Below are 12,311 nucleotides of genomic sequence, written 5' to 3'. Positions count from 1 at the left end.
ATATAAAATATATTCAATCCGTTGCAGCCCTATGGATTAATGTAATACTCTTGTATTATTCAAATGCCTGCTAGTAGTACATTGTGGGCTACCTGACACCGCCCCACTTCCTCATTCCTCAAATGTTGTCTGGGTACCATTACCAATACAAGAACAATAGATCCACTAATTTGACACGGCGGCAAAAACAGTCTAATTTATAGATGAGACCATCTATTATCCTCCACGTGCTGACGTGGATGAATTATGTGGCATATCCAAAATCCTTCGTCTATCTTAGCTTGGCCATGCATTAATATAAGCTGAAGAAAAGAACTCTACTTCCTTAGTTAAATTTAGAGCCAATCATCCAAGATCATATCTGCGCCCCACATACGGCACTCACAAATGCAACACATGCATATTTCAAATATCTCTCAAAATTATTGGTGGGAAATATTCCTAATACACGATTAAGATATACTGTGGGGCGTCCTTTATGGGGGCACAGATGTGAATGCCAGTCATCCAATGCAATGAGACAAGTTTAATGTCAAATAGCCAATTCTAATGTATTCATTGACAAATTAAAAAAGAGAGTTATTTCTCGTTATCTGCAATGTAAAAGCTGTAAAGTAAAAATAACCCAAGTCAGATCATCATTTCTTTTGGTTTGATATTAGATTCCCCAAGTTGTCATTCTTTTAAGTTTTGATTTTTACTGTTCGGCAATTCCGAAGTCTGAAACCAAAGAGATCGCTTAAAAAATTATACAAAACAAGACCTTCATTTATTAGTACATACTTCACATACGTTAGGGATAGATACTGACTGAAACATGTTAGCAGCCCCATGGGTGGCAATTAAATTCCACATAATTACTTGCTGTGTATCTGCCTTGCGGATTTAGGGTGTGGATGGGATTTGGGAGTATGGTATTAGGTTAAGCCCAATCCTCTTTTTTATCTGTTTATGGAATTTATTTATTTCTTATGTTTATTTATATTATTTTACTTGTTTATATAATAAAATATTGGATATTGATTTTGAACCCTACAAGTTCCACAGTTAATAAGAAAAGCAAAAAGGTTTTGCACGATAAAGGAGGATTTTGATTTTAAAAATACAACCCACTCTAGTTTTGTGTTATTATCATGCAAAATAATACAATTATACACTACATATTTGTAATTATACTTGTTTCAATTTGAGTCGAATTTATAAAACCCTCTTCAAACCCTCCTCGATGCCACCCCTTTCTCCACTTAACAAATGGTGTTGACGTGTTGTATAATGATTGGTCCAGTCCCATTTGGTTGGCGTGGAGGATTTGCACACACCACATGTATAGTAGTGAATCAAATACACGCAACCCTCATGTCAGCTTAGTAAAATGCATTCATTGGCTGAGCTCAAAATAGCCTAAGCTAACAAGTCACGCTGACAGTGGGCCAATCTTGAGAAAAATATACACATGGGGCCCAATATAATGGGTTGGCGCAATATCAATACAGGATGGATTAGGGCACCACACCACACCACATGATCATACTGTTTCATAATTACGGCTGCAAGTCGGGTAGGGTTGAGGCCAACCTTAGCTCAACCCTAAGTTCTAACCCCCAACCCTAACTCTAATCTAATCTAATTTTCAACACAACTTACCTAACCCTAATTCTGACCATAATTAAATTCCTTTAACCCTTACCCAATTCAACCTTCTTCCCATCCCTTAAAACCCTGTAGAACTTTTTAATCTTAGATCTTAACTCAACTTTCATTGTATATTAGGCATGATCCCAAAACTTTGTTTATCTTGTGATCAGGGGTGGAGTTAGAAATTTTTTGTGAGGGGGGCCAAAACCTGAAGTGAAATGGGGAGGAGGGAATAAGTATGGATGGGCCCATAGGGGGGCCAACCATTGAGGTGGAGAGTTTGAAAGGGGAGAAATTTACATGAAAAGCTCTATTTCCAAGTGAAAAATTCTGGACCACAGGGGGCCATGGCTCCCCTGGTCCCCTTGGCTCTGCCCCTGCTTGTGATAATATGAATGAACTGGAATCTTGTTAATCAACCAAACTACGAATGAAGCATTTGTATAAAGTGCATGAATCAAACAAGATTTGAGTTGACCAAACAAAACATGGCAAGTTGGCAACTAATAAGGGGGTGAAACGCCAACTAGGGTGTTATGCGGTTCAAAACCGTAAAATCGAACTGAATCCAACTAAATTTGTAGTTTGGTTCAGTCTACATTCATAACGGTTTGGTTTGGTTTAACAAATTTGAAAAATACGATTTACGGTTTGGTTTATTAAATTTTATAAGCCAAATCAAACTGTAAATCATAAACTGTATATATATATATATATGTGTGTGTGAAATTGTGAATATATATAAATATATAAATTAAATTTTAGTTTTTTAATTATTTATTTTGACTCTTCTCTCTTCTCTTCGATAATCAATACCCTATCCACCTGATAGTCCTTTTGGTTTTCTTCCTAGAGAACACTGAACATTGAAAGAGAGAGAACCTCATGTCCTCAGCCCACCCTCTGTATGCATCGCTAGTTTAGTGTCGCCGATTACTTTTGATCATACCTTTGCCGTATGCGGTAAATACTCTCTCTCTCTCTCTCTCTCTCTCTCTCTCTCTCTCTCATTTTCATTATCTGATACAAACAAAACCTTAACCATTGTCGCCGGCTCGCCACCCCACCATTTTCATTGATTCACCGCTAACCACTCCACCATTGTCGTTGCTCCCCTCTCCCTCTCATCTTGTCATCTCTTTCTCTCTCTCTTGCTCGCTCGCACATTCTCATTATCTGATACAAACAAAAACCCTAACCATTGTTGCCACCCCACCATTTTCACTGACTCACCGCTAGCGACTTCACCATTATCATTGCTCCCCTCTCCCTCTTATCTTGTCATCTCTCTTCCAACCCTAACAAAACACCCTAACCAAGAAGGCCAGGAAACCCTCTTCCTCTATTCAACCAAACCGTATCCGCCCTAGTCTAGCTAACTACTGCAATCTCTTTATCATCTTCCCATCTCCTCTCTAGGCTCTTCTATTATTTGAAAAAGAAAATCCCTAAGAGCCTAATCCCTTTATCTCTTCCTTGATGCAATGATATATGTTCAACTGTCAACACCAAAGAGCATAACTGGAATTGGAACTCTAAAGATACAAGAACAAATTCGAACTTGGTGTTAGTACCCGATTTTTGTTCGGCCCACTGTCTGAACCCCCAATTCACCCTCGAACACAGATAAAACCATTATGATCCTATCGAAATCCAAAGAATCCAAAGAACACAAATCTTAACCCCTAAATCCCTAAAATCCATCGTTGAACCCACCTAATACCCTTAAAGCCCAAAAATACCCATTCTCTCTAAATTTCCAAAATGCCCTTGATCAAATTACCAAAATACCCTTAAGGTCAAATACCCAAAATGACCCACTTTTCAAGTCAACGAAAATGCCCTTCATACCCTAAATTCCCAAAAGTACCCCTCAAACCAAACTTCCAAAATACCCTTCCATTTCAAATTCCCAAAATGACCCTTAAAAAATACCCCTTGCTCGAATTCCCAAAAATACCCCTCCATTTCAAATTCTCCAAATGACCCTTCAAAATTACCAAAATACCACTTGCTTGAACTCCCAAAAATACCCCTTAGAACAAACTTCCAAAATACCCCTCCATTTCAAAGTCCCAAAATGACCCTTCCGAATTACCAAAATACCCCTTGCTCGAATTCCCAAGATACCCCTTAACTAAATTACCCAAAATAGCCCTTCTTCCAAGTTTCCAAAATGCCCCTTGCCCAAATTACCAAAATTCCCCTTAGGTCAAACTCCCAAAATACTTTCCATTCCAAATTATCAAAATACCCTTCATTCTCCAAATTACCTAAATACCCCTCTAAACCTTCACGTTCAAACCCTAGATTACCCCAATCACCCTCTTGATACCTAATTTACCAAATTCCCCATCTTAGCCCCAATTTACCAAATTGCCCTTCACCCAAAATTTCTAAAAAGTATTCTCCATCCCAAATTTCCAAAATACCCTTCAGACCTTAAATTATCGAAATACCCTTTTGAACCCAAATTACCTAACACCCCCACTAAACTTATATCACCCCTCCAAACCCTAACTTGCTAAATCAGCCCTTTTATTTTACTAAAAGTTTATTAGCCCCCCTTGCTTCCCATTATAGGAAGAGGCTCATGCAAGTGAGAACGGGGCCCTCTCAATGGTTCCCCTTTTGAAAGGCTATCAAACTAAGAGTAGAGACAGAGGACTCGAAGGGAGAGGAGTCATCTTGTTAGGATAACCCAAGAGGGGAGAACGAGTAGAGAAAGAGAGGGGTCTAAGAGTTTCTTATAGGGAGAAGCCAAGAGAGAGAGAGAGAGAGAGATAGAGGAGGTTTCGAGTTGAGTGAAGAGGGGAGAGAGAGAGAGAGATCTAAATCGAGAGGAGAAAGATGAGGTGATTTTAGGAGATAGATAGATAGATAGATAGAGAGAGAGAGAGAGAGAGATCTAAGTCGAGAGGAGAAGATGAGTGCGAATAGGAAGGGAGAAACGAGGGGTTGAGAGAAACATTTTTTTAAGGAAGTGGAAAAGGATTTTAGATGAAAGATAATTAGGTGATCGAGAGACAAGTTTAGTGGGGCGCCATACAATCTTCTTTTCTTCCTTCCCAATCGCCGAAACACCATATCTCTGTCATTGTTCACGATCGAATTCAACTATACATCTCAGTCTATCACCGAAGCCCACCCAACGTCAATCCAAGATGATAAAAAATCCTGGAATCAACATCTCCAGAAGTTTGAAGGCTACATAGAGGTAACACCATTACCTCACATCTTGTCGAATGTTGATTTTGCTAGACATGTAATTTGTTAGCTTGAGTTTTCTCTTATTTATTTATTTATTTTTGTTTTGTTTTGTTTAATCTTCTATCATGCTCTTGAATTCATGTTCGAGAATAATCTTTTCTCCTATGTCAGGGAGAATAATAAGTATTTTCTCCACTATTTTAGACTAATCGATTGAATCCGAAGGTGGGGATTCTGATAGAAAAATCACCCTTTTGCTCAGGCCCCTACATCCAAAAGAGGTTGGTATAAGAAATTCTCCAAACCACATTAAACCGGACCGCGAACACCCCTAACGCCAACTATTCCTTTGATTGTAAGCCTAACCTCCAAACATGAAGAATCCTTATATTGGGTTCTTGTCTGGTGTTTTTATGATTGTCGGTCAGGGAGGTTTTTGTATTTTACTCATAATAAAAAAATAATCAGTTAGGTGGATGAAGTATTTCCCAAGTCCCCAAGTTTCCAATCCGGGCCAGGTTGCACCTGGGACCTGACTTTTCTTTTCTCAATTAATTATTAAAACTAATTAAAGTTTAGTCTTAAATTAGTAACTAACGACCGTTTAGTCGTTTCTCGTTTCTTTTGTTAAAACCTAAAAAGTAAAAACATCGAAGTCCGAAGACGTGTAAGAAACGCTCAGCGCACGCAGTAGGCAGTAGGCAGGACATATTTGAATTTTGAATTGCCTAATGTGGTGCCTTAAATTACATTATTATCAATATATATTAGTGAAAAGTAAACTGTCCGAAAAATAAAAAAAAATCAGGTCTGTTACGATTTGAGAATTACGATATTCAACCTACTACGATACCGGATACACTCATTAGTCATCACCTCAATTTTACTTTGCCCTTCTAAATTTTGGCTTTGGGGGCGCTACAGCCTACCGCTACCGCTACTGTTGTTGATTGTTCAAGGCCGAAACGAACACCAGAGGGCATTTCAGTCTTTTGAGAGAAAAAATCACTTCTGAGTTTCTGACAATACTACTTAACTATGGAAAAAGCAGAAACCGGTAATACCATTCTGGTATGTGGTATGGTATCCACATCTCGAGATGTTCATGTGTCTCTTTTTATTTTATTTTTCGCCTTTTATTTTTTGACAATTCGTTCAAAAGTTGACCAACGATTTCTCCATTCCGTTATTCTCGATGACCATGACCATCCCCTCTTCTTCTTCCCTGATCTTTTATTTTTAATGAAATGAAATATTATAAAACTCAAAGTATTTATTTCATCAGATTCGGACGGTGAAAACCATTTTCTTGGCATGCGTGCCAGCAAACACGCTTCATAAATTGGGTACAGAGAAAACCAAACCAAACGCCCACCACACGCGTCACTCCCCACGCCAAAACACCCCCACCCCGGGGGCCCTCCATAAGAATGGGACCCACAGGACACGCTAGATTAGATCCCAGTCCGCAACCGCATGTGGGCGCTTTCAGGAAATCCGAACGTTGGAACGGTCGGGACGCCGAGATTAGTGCATATGTACTGTCTTTTCGCTGGCGGTCTCATGCGGATGTCCCAACCTCTAATTTACATTCAAATAAAATAATAAAATAATAAAAACTATTTAATAATTTTATTAATTTCCGAAATTTGAGGGAACCGGCAAAAGCCCTCCTAATCCTAATAGAGTAGTGGTCCCGGTAGTAGGGGTGGACTGGAACTCTGGAGTCTGGAAGGAAGTAGTAGTGGCCACTGGTGACAAGCAGCAGCCAAAAGTAGTCTGTGTCTGTCTCTCTGAAATCTCTGCCCATCGCAACACCAACACCAAAGCCCCAACTATCCCATCTTCGTCTCTCTGCTGCTCTTCATCTACTACCTCCTCCCTCTCCCTCTGTCTCTAACAGATTAATGTAAACACCTAAACGCTCAGAAGTTCGGCTTCAAATCCGCTGCAAACACCCACAAATCCCCTAGATGGCTTTGTTTCGCTTCTTCCCCTTGTTTTTTCTCTGCATTTCCTCATTTCTGTGCTTCTGTTTCGCCGATGATCCCTTCGTCTTTTACGACTGGGAGGTCTCTTACATCACGGCTGCACCTTTGGGTGTCAAACAACAGGTTTCTTTTCTTTTTCTAACCTCTCTATCTATTTCCTTACCTGTCGCTACATCTTCTCCTCATGTGTTGTTTACTAGGTTTTCTTCTTTCAACCACTTGGTTTTCTCTGCTACTCTTTCGTTTATTCTGTCCATACTTATCTCGGCTAACTGAGTGCGTTTGATAATTTTGGTTTGTAGTTTTCTTTTGCCCTCCGTGATCTGGGTTCTGTGTTATGGCTTTACTCTGTTAAAATATATATAGATATTAGTGATTTTAAGTGGTATAGCTGTTGCTTTTCTTATGCATCTCTCTTCGTTGCCTTGGGTTTGCAGGTAATAGCGATTAACGGCAAGTTCCCGGGTCCTATTGTTAATGTGACTACGAATAACAACGTCGTAGTCAATGTTCTCAACAGTCTGGATGAAGATCTCCTCATTACTTGGTAGCATTCAGTTTACATTTTGCCTAGTTAATTTTGTTTAAATCTACTACGCTTTTTTTTTTTTAACTTAATCGTAGTGCTAATATGCATTGTGGGCTAGACGTTGGAGTGATGTTTTGAAGATTTTGTCCGTGGGGATGATTTTGACAGGGACGGCATCCAGCATCGTCGTAATTCTTGGCAAGATGGCGTTCTGGGCACCAATTGTCCTATCCCTGTAGATTATAACTGGACTTACCAGTTTCAGGTCAAGGATCAGATTGGGAGTTTCTTCTACTTCCCTTCGCTCCATTTCCAGAGAGCGGCGGGTGGTTATGGAGGCATCATTATAAACAACCGGCCTATCATCCCTGTGCCTTTTGGGACCCCGGATGGAGATTTCACCATTCTCATTGGTGACTGGTACACCCAAAACCATACGGTTAGTGCTATTGCATGATCAACAAATTTTCTTGTTTTTGAAAATGAAACCCCACTGGTATCTGGGATGTAGTGGCTGAGGCTGGGCCTCTTATGGTTGTAGGATCTGAGAAAAGCCCTTGATGCCGGTAAAGACCTTGGGATGCCAGACGGAGTTCTCATAAACGGGAAGGGCCCTTACAGATATAACACCACTCTCGTCCCAGATGGCATTGATTTTGAAACTTTTAATGTCCAATCAGGTAATTTGCATTATACATTTTGGGGTGCATGATGAGTCTGTGAATTTTATATCATTTTACCATATAAACATCTGCCAAACTTTTATATCTAAGAGTTGACTGATGGCATCCTTGTCCTTGATCCATTTCTATAAAATCCAACCAATTTGATGATCTATAGAAATAGTTTCTTCCCTTTTTATTTGTCCAAAGCTAAAAGCATATTTCATTCAATCAAGAAACTTGTATGAATATAGAATTGGTAATGGTACCAAGCAAGAAAGCCCATATACAATTTCTTAGAAAGAGCAAAATATACACAAGTAGTGGGTAAATGAGAAGATACAGAACTTCTGCAACTGATGAATGATGAGGCAAGATCACCAACAGACGGACCAATCAGCGCATCTCCAAGAAACTGCAACCACCATCAAGAACTGCAACCGCCAGTGGAAATATGGTCAGGAAACAGCCATGGACAGCGAAATCCAAAGCAGCGATCGTGGCCACTGCCCAACACCAGATCAATGAAGAGTCATCCCCCTGAACCAAAATCCCTGCACAAAAGAAGCAAAGCAAAAAAAAAAGAAAAAGAATAAAGGAGAACAACTGGTGAGAAGAAAAAATGATGGGGTGACGGGAAGAGGGTGAACAACTGTACAATGGAACGGATTAATCAGGAGGGAGAGAGAGGAGTGAGAAAAGGGAAGGGGAAAACAAAAAACAAGAGAAATGGGAAGAGAGGGAAAAAGGGGGAAGAAAAGAAGAGGGAGAGAGGGGGAACTCCCTGAGGGGTGCCACCCCAAAAGGAGACTGATGGTTGAAGATGGACAACGGTGGGTGGATGATGAGAAGAAACTCGAGGACACCTCGAGAGGGAGACCCTCTAAACACACAGAGAGAGAGAGAGAGAGAGAGAGAGAGAGAGAGGAAACCTCTGGATACCCCAGAGAGAAAAGCCTTGTCTGGTTCTTTGTCCAAAATTTGACTGCTTAAATTGTGTTGTCAGTTAAATTAGTTGGTTAAACTGATAGCACAGTTAACACATCCTGGATTGAAAATAACATGATGGGGTGACGGGAAGAGGGTGAACAACTGTACAATGGAACGGATTAATCAGGAGGGAGAGAGAGGAGTGAGAAAAGGGAAGGGGAAAACAAAAAACAAGAGAAATGGGAAGAGAGGGAAAAAGGGGGAAGAAAAGAAGAGGGAGAGAGGGGGAACTCCCTGAGGGGTGCCACCCCAAAAGGAGACTGATGGTTGAAGATGGACAACGGTGGGTGGATGATGAGAAGAAACTCGAGGACACCTCGAGAGGGAGACCCTCTAAACACAGAGAGAGAGAGAGAGAGAGAGAGAGAGAGAGAGAGAGAGAGAGAGAGAGAGGAAACCTCTGGATACCCCAGAGAGAAAAGCCTTGTCTGGTTCTTTGTCCAAAATTTGACTGCTTAAATTGTGTTGTCAGTTAAATTAGTTGGTTAAACTGATAGCACAGTTAACACATCCTGGATTGAAAATAACATGTATTGGTACCAATTAAAAACACGTATAGGTCAGGTAGATAATAGACTATTATATGTAGCTTTAAATTTCTAACCAGGATTTGTATCAATTATTTATTCCTGATATTAGTCGTATCTTAAACTTTAACAATGTATTCTGATGCTTTAATTTATACCAAAAAAGCTGATGCTTTAGTTGTTAGGATACAGAACTTAAAAGTGAAAATCAGTTTCAACAGTCTATATTATCATCATTTAAAAGTAAATAAAAAAAGAAAACATGATGTGGTTTTGGGGATATTTTTGGTGATATCACATCTCTTATTAACCTGGTTCCTAGATATTATTTTCATTTGTGTTTTTTTATGTGTTAAATGTTACTGTTTGCAGTTTGAATTTACAAAGTGGTTTTGGGACAGGAAAAACTTACCGCATTCGTGTACATAATGTTGGAATATCAACTGCTTTGAACTTCAGGATCCAGAACCATAACCTACTTCTTGTAGAGACAGAGGGATCATACACAGTGCAGCAAAATTATACTAGCCTAGATATTGCTGTTGGACAATCTTATTCATTTTTGGTTACCATGGATCAGAATGCAAGCACAGATTACTATGTTGTAGCAAGTGCTAGGTTTGTGAATGAATCTCTTTGGAAAAGAGTCACAGGTGTTGCAATCCTACATTATTCCAATTCCAAGGGAAAAGCATCTGGCCCTCTTCCGGATCCACCAAATGACTTTTATGACAAAACATTCTCAATGAACCAGGCAAGATCAATCAGGTTTGTTCACATTTTCTTCTTGGTGTGTAATGGCAATCTCCCCAATCCCATCCCCCAAACATACAGACACTAGGAATTCATTTTGTATATCTTTCTCTTGGATAAATTAGAGATTTCTTTTGATGAAGTTTTCAGGGGAAAAATCTTCTGAGAACTAGTTACTCTAGAATCTATTTCCTTTGACTTGAACTGGTTCCAAATTTAACAGGTGGAATGTGTCTGCTAGTGGTGCTCGCCCTAATCCACAGGGATCTTTTAGATATGGCTCTATCAATGTGACCGATATTTATGTACTGAAGAACAAGCCGCCAGTAACCATTGATGGCAAACGAAGAACCACTCTTAGTGGGATTTCATATGTCAATCCATCTACACCAATCAGGCTTGCTGACCAGTACAATGTGAAGGGGGTATACAAGCTTGATTTCCCCAATGAGCCACTTACTGGGTCACCCAGAATGTCAACATCTGTTATTAATGGTACTTACAGGGGTTTTATGGAAGTCATCTTACAAAATAATCACACAACAGTCCAAAGCTATCACATGGATGGATATGCATTTTTTGTGGTTGGGTGAGCATTTCTCATCTTTTCTTAATACAAATATATGCCTGCATACATGATTACATGTCATTTTGCCTCCGTGTTAAGAATTATAGTTCAATAAATTGTTTACAGGATGGATTTTGGAGAATGGACAGAAAACAGCAGGGGTACATATAATAAATGGGATGGAATTGCTCGCAGCACGATACAGGTGTGCTTTGATTGCTCAAATTTTTATTTCTTGGTCAATTTTAATGTACTTTTTCCTGTCACTGTCTAGAAAACAAAATGACAAATCTCCAAGAATATCTGTTTTTCTGGCAATGGTTTCAAAATGTGGGTCTCTGTTTCATGCACACTTTAGCAGGACCCTTTCTTTGTTTCAAATTAAGGGGGGAAGAGGCAACTAAAAGAAGCTAAATGTCGCTGTGTTGTTTTGTATAGGTATACCCTGGGGCATGGACAGCAATTTTGGTCTCCCTTGATAATGTTGGTGTCTGGAACCTCAGAACAGAAAATCTTGACTCATGGCATCTAGGTCAAGAAACGTATGTAAGGATTGTCAATCCAGAGGCCAACAATAAAACTGAGTTGCCAATACCAGACAATGCCCTTTATTGTGGTGAACTCCAATCTTTGCAAAAGTATGTCACCAAACCCTTGAATACCAACCATGCTCTTTTTGCTTTTAATCATCTCCCTTAATCAAAGCTTATTCATTCAACTTCCGCTCACGTCTCTACAGGCCACAACAACGCCACCACAAGAACGCTGCATCATCAATCATAGGTGGAAGATGGAATCTGTTGTACACTCTGCAAATGGCTCTCTTATCTGCTTTTTTGATTTTCCACTAATCATTCATTCTGATTGGATAACTCAAAAATATTTATTGACTGGGTGGTGGTTAGTGATGTGGTTGTCTTTTTCCTGTTGTAAGTCTGAGAATGCTTGTTTGAGAGACATCTTCCAGTTGTTAGTGCTTAGGTGAGCAAAAACAAGTCTGTTATATATGAATTTTCCTAGTGATTTTAGACGTTTTTCTTGTGTCCTGGGATTCTACTACTCCCATACCCTTGTAATTCGGGTTATTGGGGGGATAGGAATTTCATTCTTTTCGAATTGTAATTTATGTACTGGTGATTCACTACTACCCATTTCCAATACCATTTGACACCCTATACTCAAGTTAGTGTGTTTTTGTAGTAAAGTTTCTATGAATGCAATCAAAGAAAAAAAATATTGCGGATGTCTATTTTCCATTATAATTCATTAATGGAAATATTGCGGAATTTATCATTCTTTTCGAATTGTAATTTATGTACTGGTGATTCACTACTACCCATTTCCAATACCATTTGACACCCTATACCCAATTTAATGTGTTTTTGTAGTAAAGTTTCTATGAATGCAATCAAAGAAAAAAATATTTTGGATGTCTATTTTCCATTA

The 12,311-nt window shown here is 39.3% G+C and overlaps 1 protein-coding gene across 1 annotated transcript; it reads left to right on the top strand.

The window, feature by feature from the left end:
- Window positions 1-6,499: 6,499 nt before the first annotated feature.
- On the top strand, window positions 6,500-12,108 carry LOC148880328 (monocopper oxidase-like protein SKU5). The gene is made up of 9 exons (XM_088962187.1): window positions 6,500-6,959; window positions 7,274-7,383; window positions 7,534-7,804; window positions 7,907-8,045; window positions 9,946-10,312; window positions 10,521-10,886; window positions 10,992-11,070; window positions 11,304-11,503; window positions 11,605-12,108. Exons 1-9 carry the CDS (start codon window positions 6,819-6,821, stop codon window positions 11,714-11,716), a joined length of 1,785 nt encoding a protein of 594 aa, XP_088818313.1. The 5' UTR covers window positions 6,500-6,818; the 3' UTR covers window positions 11,717-12,108.
- The last annotated feature ends 203 nt before the right edge of the window (window positions 12,109-12,311 follow it).

This window comes from Nelumbo lutea, chromosome 1 (assembly GCF_056320005.1).
Source record: "Nelumbo lutea isolate HS-2025 chromosome 1, American lotus-T2T, whole genome shotgun sequence".
Classification (NCBI taxonomy): domain Eukaryota; kingdom Viridiplantae; phylum Streptophyta; class Magnoliopsida; order Proteales; family Nelumbonaceae; genus Nelumbo; species Nelumbo lutea.
This window is presented reverse-complemented; position numbering and strand designations above follow the sequence as displayed.

Excerpts from the sequence above, each read along its gene's own strand:
- LOC148880328 (XM_088962187.1), top strand. The coding sequence starts at position 6,819 with ATGGCTTTGTTTCGCTTCTTCCCCTTGTTTTTTCTCTGCATTTCCTCA. Across the intron at positions 7,384-7,533 it reads GAAGATCTCCTCATTACTTG|GGACGGCATCCAGCATCGTC; the intron begins GTAGCATTCAGT and ends TGATTTTGACAG. Across the intron at positions 10,887-10,991 it reads TATGCATTTTTTGTGGTTGG|GATGGATTTTGGAGAATGGA; the intron begins GTGAGCATTTCT and ends AATTGTTTACAG.